Source organism: Pelodiscus sinensis, chromosome 7 (assembly GCF_049634645.1).
Source record: "Pelodiscus sinensis isolate JC-2024 chromosome 7, ASM4963464v1, whole genome shotgun sequence".
In the NCBI taxonomy this organism is placed as follows: domain Eukaryota; kingdom Metazoa; phylum Chordata; order Testudines; family Trionychidae; genus Pelodiscus; species Pelodiscus sinensis.
This window is the reverse complement of record NC_134717.1, coordinates 40,077,801-40,095,410: the sequence shown is the minus strand read 5'-3', so window position 1 is coordinate 40,095,410 and position 17,610 is coordinate 40,077,801. Positions and strand designations below refer to the sequence as shown.

At 46.7% G+C, this 17,610-nt stretch overlaps 1 protein-coding gene across 5 annotated transcripts in view; it reads right to left on the bottom strand.

Moving 5' to 3' along the window:
- The window catches only part of UBR3 (ubiquitin protein ligase E3 component n-recognin 3), a 242,138-nt gene that overhangs the window by 142,164 nt on the left and 82,364 nt on the right, over positions 1-17,610 (bottom strand). For all 5 annotated transcript variants that reach the window (XM_075933593.1, XM_075933589.1, XM_075933590.1 and 2 more), the window contains exon 19: positions 728-824. In XM_075933593.1, coding sequence (XP_075789708.1) covers positions 728-824 — 97 coding nt within the window. The remainder of the gene's footprint in view (positions 1-727; positions 825-17,610) is intronic.

The window sequence follows — 17,610 nt, the reverse complement described above, 5'->3', positions numbered from 1 at the left end:
TTTAGTTTACTTTGTACTCCCTCCCCTCCCCACCAACCATCCCACTTGTCATGTTCCTCTGTATTAGATATGGACGGACTACAGAGCTTGCTTATACACACCCGATGTGTTCATCGTAAAATCCTCCAATTCTCTGCCAGGTATGGCTGAGGTTCATTTAAATAAGGTATTTTATACACCATGCCTGCCATTTACAATATTTACACTATCACCCTATCTTTGAAGATCAGTACATATCACTCTGTTAAGTGTCTCTGAATAACACTGATGTTCTAATTACACAACATGAACATACAACAACTTAGAAAACCTTAACAAAAATAATGAATAGTATTGCAGCATCTTAGAGACTAACAAAACACATAGATGGGATTGGTATCATGAGCTTCATCTGCCTGTCCATTAGTTGCAACCATTAGTCTTCTTCATGGGTGTAGTTGGCAAGGGCAGGGGACACAGGGGAAGCTGCCTCCTGAAACTGCAATCCTAGAGCAGGCATGGAATTTGAGATTAACTTGATTTGGGGGGAGGATGGAAGATTAAAATCATAAGAATCCAGACCCTGTTAATTTATATTATATGTAGAAAATCAAATGTGAGTCCTAAAAATATTGATAATGACTTTTAATAACGTAATGACTTTTAACGTCAATGAAAACTCATAAAATAAAGACTCGGTACAATATGCAGTATTCTGTTCTTATATTATGGAGTATGATCAACTTACAATGCTGTATATCTGTCCATTGCAGACTGCACATCTCTACGGTAAACTGTACGAAGAATTACCATGACTGGGTCAAATTCTTTGTCCCAGATATCAGCTGTTTAAAAAGAAAAGCAAGCATAAATTAATCTGGAATAATTTGTAGTGTTGAGAAGTTGTTTTGTCAATTAGGTTCACAGAAGGCATGTGTATTTTATATATTTTTAAAATGTTCTAACTTGTCAGCAGCAAGCATAGAATCATAGAACACTAGAACTGCAGGGGACCTAGAAAGGTCATCAAGTCCAGACCCCTGCCCTCATGGCAGGACCAAGCACTGTCTAGATCATCCCTTAACGTAGATACATTTCTTACTTTTTCATACATCAGTGCAGATCTTCACTATTAAGGATATTTTCACTCTGTTAAACAATAAAAATTAAAACAAGAACTTTTCAGACAATAGATATGTTTCACTATGATTTTAATACTTAGTGGAATTTCACTTCTTTCTCTAGAATACTTTACATTATACAAAAAAAACTATATGAAGCTGTGACAATTAACAATAAAAGAAAAAGTGGATATATAAAGCATTAAACATTATGTTAAAGCCTTGAATAACTACAGTGTTTCCTTAGTTGTAGTTCATGTCCTGAGTTTTTCATATGCATGACATTTTGCTTTATTTTGAACTCTTTTGGGAAGACACAGAATTTGGTAAATATGGCTAGCCATGAAAATAAGAGGTAATGAACATTGATAGAAATGTAGCCGTGTTAGTCTGGGGTAGTTGAAGCAAAATGCAGGACAATGTAGCACTTTAAAGACTAACAAGATGGTTTATTAGATGATGAGCTTTCGTGGGCCAGACCCAGGTCTGGCCCACGAAAGCTCATCATCTAATAAACCATCTTGTTAGTCTTTAAAGTGCTACATTGTCCTGCATTTTGCTTCAGGTAATGAACATGAGAGAGTTAATAGTGGAATGACATTCAGGGGTTGTCGTCACCAAGGAGGGGGGAAAACTGGATTAAGACAAAATAATCCAGTTTGTATGCACAACAGAATTTATTGCACTGCCCTGACTCCATATTCACAGCAAACTCTACAGTCATCTTTCAGAGTGAACTGCTACAAATCAAGTTTGCACAGTCCATTATTTAAGTGCAAGCAATGCTGTTGAAAACTATTCTGGTATTCTTCCAACAGCTACCCCACACTGCCTTGCAGGTGACTATTACTGACCTGTTTACCTGTGCATCCTCTCCTGCTCAGGGGTCAAACTAAGCATATGTCCCCCATTTATCAACTTGACACAGCCAGATGTTGCCCTTTGCTCATGGATTCCAGTTTCCCCCCATAGCTGCAATACTCTAGAACTGGCACATAATGCCTCAAACAGCTGCTTGGAGCTGTACTGAAACTGCGGACCTTATTACTATCTGGGGAGAAGTGCTAGGGCAGGAAGTTCTTGTGACAGCCACCAGAATAAAGACTCTTATTTTTGCAGACACTGCTACGCAGATGTCCGTAAGGAGCTAAGACCAGATGGCAAACACTGCTGGATAAAGAGCAAACAGCTCAGATGAGATGACAGGAAAAAATCCAGCCGGAAACATGTAACCTGTCCATTTCTTGAGAGGCTGTCTAGGATCTTGTATAACTATACAACCCAAAAGCTCTCCAGTCTCTCCAGAATGACCAGCAAGACCAGCAAAATTCAATCTATGATGAGCATGAAGAGATGGACCAGTAAAGAGATCACTTCAGAAAGCCAGAATCTTTTCAAGACTCAGGAAAAAGGAGAGACTGATTTCTGACATGCAGCAATCAACCTTTACTTCCAAGCAGAAATGCAGACCAGGACTGAAGCAGCTGATACTATCAGACTGCAAGTCATTCAATAAGTTTAGATAATTTAATATTAACGTTTTGATTAATTATTGTTGTGATACTGCCATGCTAGTCTGAGTTCCAATGCCTTGTGGCCACATTTTTCCTCCTATAAGAGAATGAAATAAGGAAAATATTCTTTTGTGTGAAATCCAAAAATTTACTGAAACAATAGTTACAGGAAAAGAAGTTTGATTAATGTTGAGACTTCACACAAAGATAGAAATTGACACTGCCTGTCTATAAAGCCAAAAAAGTACAGCTCATTGCTGACATACAAATGCCCTGACACACCATTCTCACAGACTGATAACAATTAGTAGTCCTGAAGCACCTTAGAGATTTATACACACATACACATGAAGAAGAGGGCTTTGACCACAAAAGATCATCATACCCTTAGAGACTAATATATATATTAGTTAAGTTAGTCTCTAAGGGTATGTCTACACTGCAAAGTTAATTTGAAATAACAGCTGTTATTTCAAATTAACTTTAATAGCGTCTATACATGCAAAATTAATTCGAAATAGGGGAACATTTAATTCGAATTTGGTAAACCTCATTCTACGAGGAGTACTGCCAAATTCGAAATAGCTATTTCAAATTAAGTTCTGTGTAGACAATTCGAAATAAGGGGCCTCCAGCCCTTCCCAGGGAGCCCTGGTGGCCACTCTGGGCACAACCAGGAAAACTTACTCTCCTCTCCCCTAGCCCCGGAACCATTAAAGGAGTAGACTCTGGCTACAGTGCCTGTGCCAGCTCCAAGCCTGCCAGCCCAGAGCCAGCAGTGGCCACTGGGGCCCCTGACCCAGTAGCCCCAAAACATGAGCCAGCAAGCCACTGGCAGCCAGACCTCCACCGCTCCCCAGGAGCAGTCTGCCAGCTCCCAGGAGCCTGACGGGCTGGAGAAGGAGGGCGCCTTCCTGGTCCAGGATGAAGATCATGGACCTTATTCAGGTTTGGGGGGGGGTGCCCCCAACGTCCATGATCTCCACACTAGCTGGAGGAATGCGGCCGTCTATGGCAGGATAGCTGCCAGCCTGGACACTAAAGGCCACAAGCGAACCCAGGAGCAGGTTTGCATGAAAATCAATTTGGTCCAGTGAGACCCCCAACTCTGGGCCCTGAGCTTCCCCTCCCCCTTCTTCTCCTTGCTTCCCCCTTCCAGCTCCCTCCTCCCAGTTTTCCCCCTCCCCTTTCGCACCCTCTCTTCCCAGTCTCCCCAGAGGCTCATCTCCCTCCCTCCCCCCCCCAGTTTTGTTCAATAAACCCAGTTTCTATTTTTGAACATACGTATCTTTTGTTTGACATCAGGAAGGGGGGCTAGTGGATGGACATGAGGGAAGAATGGGGCACAAGCCCCCGGTAGGGAGGACTGGGGTGGCTCTGAGGGCTCCTGGGGGTGGACGCTCTCCCACAGGGCCTCCTGGATCCTGACAGCCCCCCGATTGACTCCCACGGATGGCAGCCTGCAGCAAGTGCAGCCAGGATGATGGCAACGACCCCACGAGACGCACCGGCATGCACAGGGGCAGCTCTAGCTCCATGTGGCTGAGTGCTATGGTGTCCCGAGTGCGGTCACTCAGGGCACTCCAAGACAGGACTGCTTTGCTGTCCCTCATCAAGGTAAACAAGTAAGCAGGGAACCCTGAGACCTGTCTGTCTGGGATGGGGGTAGGATCTCTTTAAGCACGGAGCTCAGTTAGCCTCAGGCAGCAGCCCCACACACTAAATCCTAACCTGATGGCCTGCCAGCACTGGTTCCAGCCAGCCTTAACTTCGGTTCAGGGTCCACTCAGTGTGGACGCGCTATTTCAAAATAGCAAAACACTATTTCAAAATAGATTTTGTGTGCAGATGCGTTAATTCAAATTAGCTTAATTCGAATTAAGTATTTCGAATTAAGATAATTCGAAATAGTGCTGTAGTGTAGACATACCCTAAGGTGCTACAGGACGACTCATTTTTTTAAAGTTGCAGACTATCACGGCTACCTCTCAGACTGGTAACAGTGAATCTTCATATAATCAGTGCAGAAATCTTCACATAATCACTGCACTTGTAACATGTCTGCAAGGTAGATAAAGCAAAAGCTAAGGCTTATTATTGTTCAGCAATTTTAAGGAATAGCTGCATAGCCTTCTCCATAGCGTAGTTCACAACCCCCTTCCTCACAACACTTCTGGGGCCAAATCATCTGGGCAAATAATTTCCCAGTGTATCCAGCTTGTCTGTCCTTTGCCCTTTTCAGTAAGGCCATTTTCTGCCTCCTAGTCATATACCTCAGTGAAATGTCATCCAGAGGCAGGACCATCTATAGGGGATGTAGCTCTACCCTCCTCCTATCCTCCAGTTAACTCCTCTATCACCATGTAAGCACCTTCAAGACTCACCAATACAGCAAAGGCAAATCAGGAACATAATTCTCAATAGCATCTCCAGATCAGGAACATCTTCCCCCCCACACACCCTCCATCAGCCTCCCAGGCTCAACAGCACAACTAACCAGCATACTACACACACAAAAATCCCAGTGCACATATCACTTGCCATCGCCACCACCTCCTGCCTGGAAAGAATCTTGGGGGAGATAAATCCAGAAATGTGTCTGAAAAACCTGCTATCATGTCCTTTCCTACAATATCAACTATAACCACTTGATGCAAACAAATACCTGCACAGCTATGGCACCCTGCTCAGACCATTAAGGAGAGAAATTTTATCAGTGGTTGAGGGCTAGCAAACATAACCAATAGAAAACGGAAAACATGATGAAATGTTCATGGACATCATTATTTACATTCTTACTTGTGTGTGGCCCCTGACTCATTTTTCTGTGGGTCAGCAGTCCCCACCCCAATAAAGGTTCCCTACCCATGGAGCACAAAAATAAGACATGGCCAACACTGCCATTTAAAATACTGTTTATTTTGAACTCGTTCATTTTGATAACTACAGGAGCATGACAGGCTAAATTCAGCCCTAACTAAATAAGCTCTACTCACTCTATTGACACCAATGGATGTCAAAGTTGTCTGATTATGCTAGGATTGATTTTCATCAACAGGTATGCAAGTCCCTTTACTACTAGCAACATTTACCCTTTTTAATGGTTTAACTGGGATTTAAATATTAGTTGGTACTTTCTGCAGGTCCTCTACTTATACCTTAACTACCATAAGTATTAAAGAGAATAAAAGTTCAACTTTGTAATAAATGACAATGTGTGCAATACAATGACAAACATTCAGTGTAAGAGACAATATCAAACAATGTTTTTAACTTAAGCAAATATGCTCTCTACTTTGAGTCTCCTGAAGTACCATCCCAAACTAACCAAGTGGTATGGATACTCAAGGGGGTGGGAAATATATGTTCAAGTACTTGCTCTGAATCAGACACTTCCACTTCCCAGGTCAGCACCCCAACCACTGGCCTACTGGACATCCCTCTCTGGATTTTTGTGAAAAACTTTGAAACCTCTCTAGTTCATCCTGTCATGAAGAAATTTTCAAAATCTCAAACATGTTTGAGAACTGTTTCTCCCATTGAGCTATATTCCCAATGTCTGGCAACTGCGTTAAAGCTATACATTAATTTTTTATTTTTATTCAAAAATAAAACTCGTGTAATATTGGAAAGCAATGAATAGTAAGTGGCTGTCTCTTCATCTGAAAGAACAGAAAGAAAGAATATTTTAAATGACAGAGTTGTCCATGTCTTGTTTGTCTACTCTATGTATGGTTTGCTTTTGTACCTAGCTTTCAAAATCAAGAGCCTATAAACCTTTACAGATGTGCCTTCATAGTGGTGGATGCTATCGTTTCTGTAACTTCAATACAGCTCAGAGGGGTTTTCTTTGTTACAGCAACCTGAATAACCTTATACGAGAGCTTTCGAAGTTGTTTTATCATACTCAGACACTAATAAATGCATGGATTTTGTTTTCTCTGAGCAAAGATTTCATGGTGACCAGAAGAACCTAACTTTTCACAAGCTTATGCTAAATAATCCCAACTTGGAGCACAAGGACTAAAAGGGGTCTTTGTACCTGCTATCTGTACATCATAGTGACAATTACAGAGATCCTCTATGCTCTCTCCATTGAATTTCACCAGAAACTGGTAAGCTCACCTATAATCGCCCCAAATTCCTGCTGATAAGATGGTCTGCTAGTTCTCAAATGATTCTAGTTGATGGGGGTTTTATTTCAGCCCACCCACTCTCAGGCATTTCAATTAATCATTCTATATAATGTCCAAATGCTTGTGGCTTCTCAGGTTCCTCTGCTTGTCTGCTGTTGGTAGAACATACTCATTCACCAACATCCCTCAATTCCTCTTCTCCTTTGATATCATCAAGTTCTGGGGCATTAAATCCAATTTAGTATGCAAGCTCCTCAAGATAAGGAAGAAGTACAGCAAAATTCAGGCATTGTAACAATCAAGTAATCTCACATTAAACTGTTGCTGTGTCCTCACTCTGAGCAGAATAGTCTACACTTTGAATGGGGTGGAGTCATAGGCACTGACTATGTGGGTGCTCTGAAGCTGGAGCACCCCATCAGGACCAAGCTCACTCTACTGCATGCCTCTCACCCCCACTCCACTCATATACTGGCAGCCCCACTGACCAACTACTCCCCCTGTCCTCTCCCAGTACTTCTGTAGCATCACAAACTGCTGATTCACAGCTTCCACACGCTCCAGGAGGGATAGGGAAGCTAGGACATGCTCAGAAGAGGAGCTGGGAGCTTTGAGGAAGTGGTGGAATGGAGGCAGAGGAGAGGGTGGAGCTGGGGCAAGAAGCGGCAGGACACGGCAGGATTAGAGGTAGGAGTGAGAGTATGGCTTGGGGCAGAATAGGGATTGAACACTCCCTAGCTGGAGTGGAAGTTGGTGCCTATGGATGGAGCTGCAAAAGATAGCTGTGGATAGCTCCAGGTAAGACAGGAATTGTGGAACACCTCATTATTCAGATTCCACTCATCATGGATGCTGAAATGTCTGCTGAGGGAATCTACCTCTGAGTTCTGTACTCCTAGTAGGCAAACCGCTGACAACTGTACGTCACAAAGTAAGGGATATGCACCAGTTCCATAATTTTATGGAGTCTGCACCTAAGAACTGGGAACTTGCTCGTTCTTTCTGATTGACACAATACATTACTCCTCTGTTGTCCAGCATTATCCTGACTGGGTGATCCTTGTTGTGTCATAGGAACTCCTGGAAAACTTAATGGACTGCTTTGAGCACCAACATGTCACTATGGGTATGTCTACACTACCACCCTAGTTCGAACTAGGGTGGTAATGTAGGCAACCGGAGTTGCAAATGAAGCCCGGGATTTGAATTTCCCGGGCTTCATTTGCATAAAGCCGGGCGCCGCCATTTTTAAATGTCCGCTAGTGCAGACTCTGTGCCACGCGGCTACACGCGGCACGGACTAGGTAGTTCGGACTACCGTTTCACGAGGAGTAACGGTAGTTCGGACTAGGAAGCCTAGTCCGAACTACCTAGTCCGTGCCGCATGTAGCCGGACAGCACGGAGTCCGCACTAGCGGACATTTAAAAATGGCGGCGCCCGGCTTTATGCAAATGAAGCCCGAGAAATTCAAATCCCGGGCTTCATTCGCAACTCCGGTTGCCTACATTACCACCCTAGTTCGAACTAGGGTGGTAGTGTAGACATACCCTATGACAGATCATCTCCTGACAGGTACATTTGCCCAAAGCTGTGAAGTTTTGGAAGTGGGCATCCTAATCTATAAGGGAAACCACCATAGTGAAAATCCTCATGACACACAAAACTCTAATACACACCGTTTGTGGGTCCTTCTAGCAGTTTAGGAAATCAAAGAGCTCCCAAGGTATAAACACAATGGCTACGTCTACATTGGCCCCTTTTCCAGAAGGGGCATGGTAATTTTTGAAATCGCAATAGGGAAATGCGCGGGGGATTTAAATATCCCCCGCGGCATTTAAATAAAAATGTCCGCCGCTTTTTTCCGGCTTTTAGAAAAGCCGGAAAAGAGCATCTACACTGGCCCCGATCCTCCGGAAAAAGCGCCCTTTTCTGGAGGATCTTATTCCTTATTAATAAGATCCTCCGGAAAAGAGCGCTTTTTCCGGAGGATCGGGGCCAGTGTAGACGCTCTTTTTCCGGCTTTTCTAAAAACTGGAAAAAAGCGGCGGACATTTTTATTTAAATGCCACGGGGGATATTTAAATCCCCCGTGCATTTCCCTATTGCGATTTCAAAAATTACCATGCCTCTTCCGGAAAAGGGGCCAATGTAGACGAGCCCAATATGTAGAGATTGTGTCGGCTGGGGGTGTTGACAGTTCTCAATCATTCCTGAAGACACCGAAAGTGCTATGGGAATCACAAACCTACAGACCGCCATATGGCGCAGGGCTTGTAGGCAAGCCATTGTAGTGATATGTGGACTCTATAGCATTGTTGAAACAAGGTTGGACGTTGTGGTTATTCAGGCTTACGTGAGTACACTCTGGTGGAGCCCAGAGTAGCCCTGATAAAAACTAAATGTTTGTGGGTGTTAGAATAGACGAGTCTTCCCTAATATAGAAACCCAGAGAATGAAACAGACAGAGCCTTGCTAGTTACTGTTCATGCTGCAAGAAGTGCGTGTCCCTTCAGGTGTCTATCATCCAGGTAAGAAAAGATGATATGCTGATCTAGTAAAGACAGGCTGATGTGGCTGACAGAACTCTGATAAAGATCCTTGGGGAAGCAGCGACACCATGGGTAGAACACAATACTGGAGTGATCCCTGTCTTTGACAAAACATAAAAATCATTTCCACAAAGTATAAATGACAACATGAAAATAAGCATCCTGAAGACTGAGAGACATTAATTAATTACCCAGAACTAGAGATGGAATTGTTGTTGGTAGGGTCACCATTTTGAACTGTTGGGAGAAGATGAAGGTAATTAAAGACCTGAAGTTGAGAACTGGTGTCCACTCCCATTTTTCGTAAAGATGAGGAAGTGCCGAGACTAGAACCCTTCCTGACAAAGTCTGGCAGGACAGGGTTGATTGCTCCCAGGTGTAGGCAGGATCATATCTCCTGCTTAAAAGATCTTTGTGAGAAGGGTTCCCAAAGAGAGACTATGAAGAGATTGTAAGGATGGATGGAATAGTTTGAAGAAAATCACCTCCAGGATCCATCTGTCTAATGTAATGAGCTCCCTGTATGGTAGGAAATGAAAGAGATGCTCTCCATAAGGGTGGAAGGGGAATAGGTGTAATGCAGTGAAAGTTAGTTTGTGACCCTCAACCAATGGGTCAAATCAATGTTTTGAAGTGTCTCTTTGTAGCTGCTGAAGAGGCCCTTTCTTCGGGAATCTGGGCTTCTATATGGGGGTCTGCAGCTGATTTTATGAGCTAACAGCAGACTAGGAGAAACTGTTGAGGTGTCTGCAACCCACTATGGTTTGGTTTTGGTTTTGCAGGTAAATAAATGCCCAGAAAATGGGGCATTACCCAACAGCCTTTGAGAGAATTCAGAGAACTCTCCATGGCATCACTAAATAACTTTGGGCCTTCCAAAGGACAGTCTTCAACTACATTTTATCCCTTCTGTGGGAGGCCAAAAGACTGCAGCCAGGAAGCTCAGAACATGATTACTACTGTAGCAATACAACATGCAGCTGTGTCAATGGTAGCGACTGAAGTCAGGAGAGATGCGTTGGAAACTGTCTAACACTCTACAATGAGGACCTGAAATTTTGAATAGACCGTGTAGTCATACAATGACATCAGAGCTTGATAACTGGCTACTAAAAGCCACATGAGGGCCAAGAAGTAGCTCTTCAGCCCTGAAAGTCCAACTGTTTTAGGTCCCTATCAGATGGTTTTGAACTGAACCAATGTTGCCTATTCTGTTCACTGGCAACACTTGATGGATAAGGCAAACTTGCCCTAAGGAGATGAAGGAAGGATATCCAACATAGAATGTTGGGATTCCTGAATCTCATATAACGGGACTTGTAAGTTATCGGTCACCTTTTCTATGAATTCTGGAAAGATCCTGACATCATTGAGGTACAGTGGCAGGAGAGGTATGATAGCCTCATCTAGAGAAGAGAAAGATTTGTGGGAAGGTGGCATTTCTTCCTCTTCCGCTGATGCCCTCTTTGGAAGGATCTGGAGGAGGGATGTTAAATATCAGTTAATTGAATAGTCAAGTAACCTCATGAAATTTTATTGGTTAGTCAACTATTCTATACAATGGGTGGGGCTGGAACCCATTGTATCAGAGGCATCAGCGTGGGGTGCTAAGTGGGAGCTGGTCCACGAAGGGAGCCAGTTTAAAAACCAGCTCCCCTTGCAGACCGGCTGCCAGTTGCCCAGTGCTCCTGCTGCTTCTGAGAAAGAGGCAGCAGTATGGGGTGGCAGCAGTTCCTGTCTAGTGGGGGGTCTGAGCTCCTGGACCCAGTGTGAGACAGAACTGAGACTGCCTGCCTGGATCTTAATACACTTGAAATGCAGAGGTGAAACAGAGGTAGATCCCAGACCCAATGTGAGCCAGGACTGAGTTAGGCTGCCTGCCCAGCTCCTAATACACTTTAAATGCAGAGTCACAGCAGGGGTAGGTCACGGATGGACTGAGCCAGGCTGTTGGCCAGACTGCTAAAAGTCTCCTTTATGAAAAATATTTTTAAACTGATAGCTTCAGGGAATAATTCTCCAATATTTTCCTACCAAAAAAGTTACAAGTTTCCTATTGTTGTTCCTATTGTTTCATACAACTTGTTGGATGAAAAAAATAGATGCTTTTGTATTTAAGTCATAATAAAGAGATTTCAGCTCTTCCATGGCTGTGGACAGAATGGAGTTTATTTTACAGATTGTCATTATGCTAGCAGGCAGGAAGCAAAATAACAAAGAACATAAAGAAACTTATTTTGCCATGGAGTCAGTGTGGAAAGCGCAGTATTTTGAACTTCATTTTTTCATAAATTTCCACATGTACATTTTTTGTTTTAAAACAACTTTATTCCAAGAGTCCAGAGATTTCAAATAACATATAGGCTACATCTACACTACAGCAAAAAGTTAACTTAAGCTACGCAACTCCAGCTACATGAACACCACCATGGGTAGTCTCCGATCAACTACCCTTACTTTTTTCATCCAGGGTAGAGTAACAGGGTCGACGAGACAGCGATCTGCGGTCAATTTGGCAGGTCTTCACTAGACTTGCTAAATTGATCACCAGTGACTTAGTCTCAGAGCACTGATCCAGGCTGTAATGTAGATGTAACCACAGTTCTCAGCAACACCCTGAAAAATGGTATGCCTCTCTGTCCCTCTTCTCAGCCTGGTATTCTCAGACCATTATGCCAGAGAGCAAGTAAAGTTACAAGGTGAAGAACAGGCCATAAAAGGAACCTTCAATGTGTGTTCTAGAACAAAACAAATCAGGAAAGGTGTACAGATATAAGGCACACCATTTCCCAGGAAGAGAATTTCTGGTCTGTCAATAAAAAGTAAACTAAGTTGTGACAAACTACATTCATCCATTTTAAAAAAAACATTTTTTTTTAAATTCCTAAAATTGGTGTTCAAAATCCAGTGACTTTATTCCCTTTATTTAAATTTGCAGAATCAATTTCTATCTTTTCAAATTTCCTTTTAATCATTAATAGATTTTGTCTTCAAAAATGTGTGTGTGTGTTTTTGATACATTTAGTTATTTATAAATAACTTTAAACCTGTTATGGCTTTTATTTTAGCTTCAAATGTGAACACATCACTGAGCACAGGGCTACTAGTGCATCAGTACAGACTACAAATAACCAAATGAGAATTCAGTATAATTCTTTGGAGTATTCATGTATTGTTCAATTTAATTTTCAAATGAAGAGAGAGCTGTTACATAGTGCTTTTCATCAGTAACCCTCAAAATTCTTTACAAAGGAGGCACAGAACTGAGGAGATTTGCCCAATGTCACCCAACAACCTTGTGGCAGAACTGAAAATAGAATCCAAGTCTCATAAGTCCCAATCCAGTGTGGCAGGTCTCACTCACATCTTTTAGTTATTTTCATTTAGCATTACAGTAGAAATTCTGTAAGTTATGCTAGTATCTACTGTAGTTACTGCAAATTGCTCACTTGTAAATTTGGAAATTTCAATATGTAAATGTGGAAGAATAATATATCACGTACAATACAACTGTCAAAATAAATGAGCAATCTCATAGAATAATAGAATACTAGGACTGGAAGGGACCTCGAGAGGTCATCGAGTCCAGTCCCCTGCCCTCATGGAAGTACCAAGTACTGTCTAGACCATCCCTGATAGACATTTATCTAATCTACTCTTAAATAGCTCCGGAGATGGGGATTCCACAATCTTCCTAGGCAATTTATTCCAGCGTTTAACCACCCTGACAAGCTGGAAGTTTTCCCTAATGTCCAACCTGAGCCTCCCTTGCTGCAGTTTAAGCCCATTGCTTCTTGTTCTATCCTCAGAGGCCAAGATGAATACATTTTCTCCCTCCTTCTTATGACACCCTTTTAGATACCTGAAAACTTCTATCATGTCCCCCCCTCAATCTTCTCTTTCCTAAACTAAACCCAATTCTTTCAACTTTCCTTCATAGGTCATGTTCTCTAGACTTTTAATCATTCTTGTTGCTCTTCTCTGGACCCTCTCCAATTTTTCCACATCTTTCTTGAAATGCGGTGCCCAGAACTGGACACAATACTCCAACTGAGGCCTAACCAGCGCAGAGTAGAGCGGAAGAATGACTTCTCATGTCTTGCTCACAACACACGTGTTAATGCATCCCAGAATCATGTTTGCTTTTTTTGCAACAGCATCACATTGTTGACTCATATGTAGCTTGTGGTCCACTATAGCTCCTAGATCCCTTTCTGCCATACTCCTTCCTAGACAGTTGCTTCCCATTCTGTATGTGTGAAACTGATTGTTCCTTCCTAAGTGGAGAACTTTGCATTTGTCTTTATTAAACTTCACCCTGTTTACCTCAGACCATTTGTCCAATTTGTCCAGATCATTTTGAATTATGACCCTATCCTCCAAAGCAGTTGCAACCCCTCCCAGCTTGGTATCATCTACAAACTTAATAAGTGTACTTTCTATGCCAATATCTAAATCGCTGATGAAGATATTGAACAGTGCCAGTGCCAGTCCCAAAACAGACCCTTGCGGAACCCCACTTGTTATACCTTTCCAGCAGGATTGAGAACCATTAATAACTATTCTATGAGTATGGTTATCCAGCCAGTTATGCACCCACCTTATAGTAGCCCCATCTAATTTGTATTTGCCTAGTTTATTGATAAGAATATCACGTGAGACCATATCAAATGCCTTACTCAAGTCTAAGTATACCATGTCCACCGCTTCTCCCTTATCCACAAGGCTTGTTATCCTATCAAAGAAAGCTATCAGAGGGTATGTCTACACTACAGTGCTAATTCGAACTAACTTAGTTTGAATTAGTTAATTCGAACTAAGCTAATTCGAACTAACGCATCTAGAACTAAAAACTAGTTCGAATTAGCGTTTTGCTAATTCGAACTAGCGCATCCACACTGATTGGACGCAGGAGCGCATTTAAGGGCGGCTGAAACCGGTTCCGGCAGGGCATCAGGTCAGTAGTTGCGTTGTGTGGCTGCTGTCTGAGGCTATCTGAGGCTCGTGCTTAAAGGGACCCCCCCTGGACAGCCGGTTCTCAGCTTTTCCTGCTTGCTTGCCAACCTTGCCGAGGGACAGCAAAGCATTGGTCTCTGTGCCCGTCTGTGTCGGTGCTTCCCTTCGGGGACGCCGCCGCAGGTGGCAACATGGAGCCAGAGCTCGCTCTGCACCTTCTGGTGCACTTTCTGGACTTGCTGCTGCAAGCCTGCCAGCAATGGCTCGAGGCTGCCTGGCACCACCTGGTGCACGTCAGCCCCCTGCCTCTCCGCCTGGCCGCCCTGGGGGCCGTGGAGGAGCCGCGGCGGCGCCCCGGCACCAGCATACCCCGCCACATCTGGCGTCTGGACACCAGCAGCGACTGGTGGGACCGCATCGTCCTGGAGCGCTGGGAAGACCGACAGTGGACTCAGAACTTCAGGATGAGGAGGGACACCTTCCTGGAGCTCTGCGAGTGGCTCGCCCCTGCTCTGCGCAGAAGGGACACTCGCATGAGGCCAGCCATTCCCCTCCAGAAGCAGGTGGCCATCGCCCTCTGGAAGCTCTCCACGCCGGACAGCTACCGAACCGTCGGGAAACAAGTTCGGCGTGGGGAGATCCACCATCGGAGCGGTGCTCATGCAGGTATGGCACTCGTCGGCCACTGCGCCGGGAAGGGGGGCTGCAAGAAGGGGATGGGCCGCCCCAGGGACAAAGGGGGGGCAGGAGGAGGCGAAAGCGCCCTGCACCGGAGGGGTCGGTCTGTCCCCGCCGTACTACACGCCGCCAGGGGGGTTGCTTCCGGGAGTGGGGCGCGGGGCACTGCCAGGGCACGAATGCTCCCAGCCACCCGGGCGCCCCACTGATTGGCGCTTTGCTGTGTCTCTCCGCAGGTGGTCAAGGCCATCAACCGGGTGCTGCTCCGCCTCGCTGATCCGGACGCCGTCATCCGGGGATTCGGCGCCCTCGGCTTCCCCAACTGCGGGGGGAGGGGGCCATCGATGGGACGCACATCCCCATCCGTGCCCCGGAACACCAGGCATCCCGTTATGTGAACCGCAAGGGGTACTTCTCCATCCTCCTGCAGGCTGTGTGTGACCACTGGGGACAGTTCACGGACATTAATGTGGGCTGGTCCGGCAAAGCACACAACGCCCGGGTGTACCGCAACTCCTCCGTGTGCCAGCGGCTGCAGGACGGGACCTTCTTCCCCGACCACCACATCAGGGTCGGGGACGTGGACATGCCCGTGTGCCTGGTGGGGGATGCCGCCTACCCACTGCAGCCATGGCTGATGAAGCCCTACACGGGGCACCTCAATCCCTCCCGCCAGGCCTTCAATGCCAGGCTGACCAGGGCCCGCATCGTGGTGGAGGGGGCCTTCGGGCGACTGAAAGCCCGCTTTCGATGCCTCCTCACCCGTCTGGACCTGGCCGAGCACAACATCCCTCCCGTGGTGGCAGCATGTTGTGTGCTCCACAATTTATGTGAGAGAAAGGGGGAGGCTTTCCTGCCAACCTGGATGGCTGAGGCTGACCGCACCGCTGCCATCCGGGAAGCCCAGCAGGGGGCCGTCCGGATCCAGGAAGCCCTGAGGGAGAACTTCCTGGTGGAGGAGGAGGACTGACCTCTCCCTTGCATGCCCCACTGGGGCCTTCTTCCACCCTACCCCCCCCTTCCCCTTTCCCCTCCCTACCTACTGTCAAATAAAGACACCTGTTTTTCAAACACAAACGTCTTTTTATTTAACATAACTGGGGTGAGGAGAGGGAGGGGGGAGGGTGGAAGAGAGGAGGGGGAAACCTGGGACGAGGGAGCTGGAAGGGGAGGGAAGGGAGGAAGGGAAAGGAAAGCTCAGGGGTGGGGGTCCAGCTGCCTCTCCTGTCTCGCAACACTGCGGGTCCTGGGGCGTTGGTGGGGAATGGTTGTGGAGGGTGGGGCAGGAGGGATGGGAGGTGTGGAGGAAGCAGGAGCAGGAGCGGGAGGGGGGAGCCGGAGCAGGAGGAATTGGGAAGCGGTCGAGCAGGCTCTGGAGGTGGCCTCACAGGGCACAGCCCCTGCTCCTCCAGTGCCTCCAAGCTCCTCCGGCGCAGCCTCAGGTCCTCCTGGACCCAGTGGTCCTGGATGCGGAGCTGGTGCTCCAGGAACCGGAGGTGCCGCCTCTGGTAGTCCTCTTGGTTCCTGGCTCTCCTGCTGGCCCGGGCGGCTGCTGCAGTTGGGGTGGTGCGCTCTGCAGTCCCAGGTGCTGCGGCTGTGGTGAAACAAGAACAGCGGTCAATTACCCCAGGGGCCCAGGTGTGTGAAACCCAGCCCCCCTCTGCAAGGCCAGGGCCCCTGCAGGATCCCCAGCTGCTGCTCCGTGGTGGGCAAGGCCCAGGCACACGGTCCCTGGGCTCCCTCTCACCCCAGCCCCCCGTACACATAAGGGGAGCATGATGGTACTCACATGTGGACGCCTCCCCGGCTTCGGACGACACAGGCGAGCGGCTCTGTGGGGTGCCTCAGGGGTCCTGGGTAGGCTGCCGGCAGGCTCCTGGCTCTTGGAGCCCTCCTCTTCCGCCTCTGTGTCTGGGAGCGGTCCCTCTGCCCCGGGGTCTATCACCTCCCGGGGGGCAGGGACGGCATGAGCCCCCAGGATGCGGTCCAGAGCCTGGAAGTGGGGGCACGCATCTGGGTCGGCCCCTGGCAGGCCCAGGAGTAGGACTGCTGCAAGTCCTTAATTTTCCAGCACACCTGCTCCCGGCTGCGCTGGTGGCCCCTGGCGGCCAGGCTGGCAGCTATGCGGCCCTACACTGCTGCGTTCCTGTGGCTAGTGCGGAGATCGTGGACATTGGAGGCTTCCCCCCAAACCTCGATGAGGTCCATGATCTCCGCACTAGATTACGCGGGCGCCTGCCTCTTGTGGCCCCGGGCAGGCTCCTGGGAGCCACCAGGCTGGTCCCGGGAAGAGGGGGAGGGCTGGGTGGCATCGGGTGGCTGGCTCATGGGGTGTCAGCTGCTGGGTGTGCTGGCACAGGTGCTGGCAGCCTTGCAACTGGCACAAACCCCGTAGCCAGCCCGTGCCCCTTTAAGGGCTCCGGGGCCGGGAGGGGGGCAGTAGAGTTTCTCTGGTGTTGGCCAGAGTGGCCACCAGGGAAAGCTGGGAAGGGCTAGCCTCCCACTAGTTCGAAGTAAGGGGCTACACACCCCTTAATTCGAACTAGTAAATTCGAACTAGGCTTAATCCTTGTGGAATGAGGTTTACCTAGTTCGAACTAAGCGCTCCGTTAGGTCGAATTAAATTCGAACTAACGGAGCGCTAGTGTAGCACCTATGAAAGTTAGTTCGAACTAA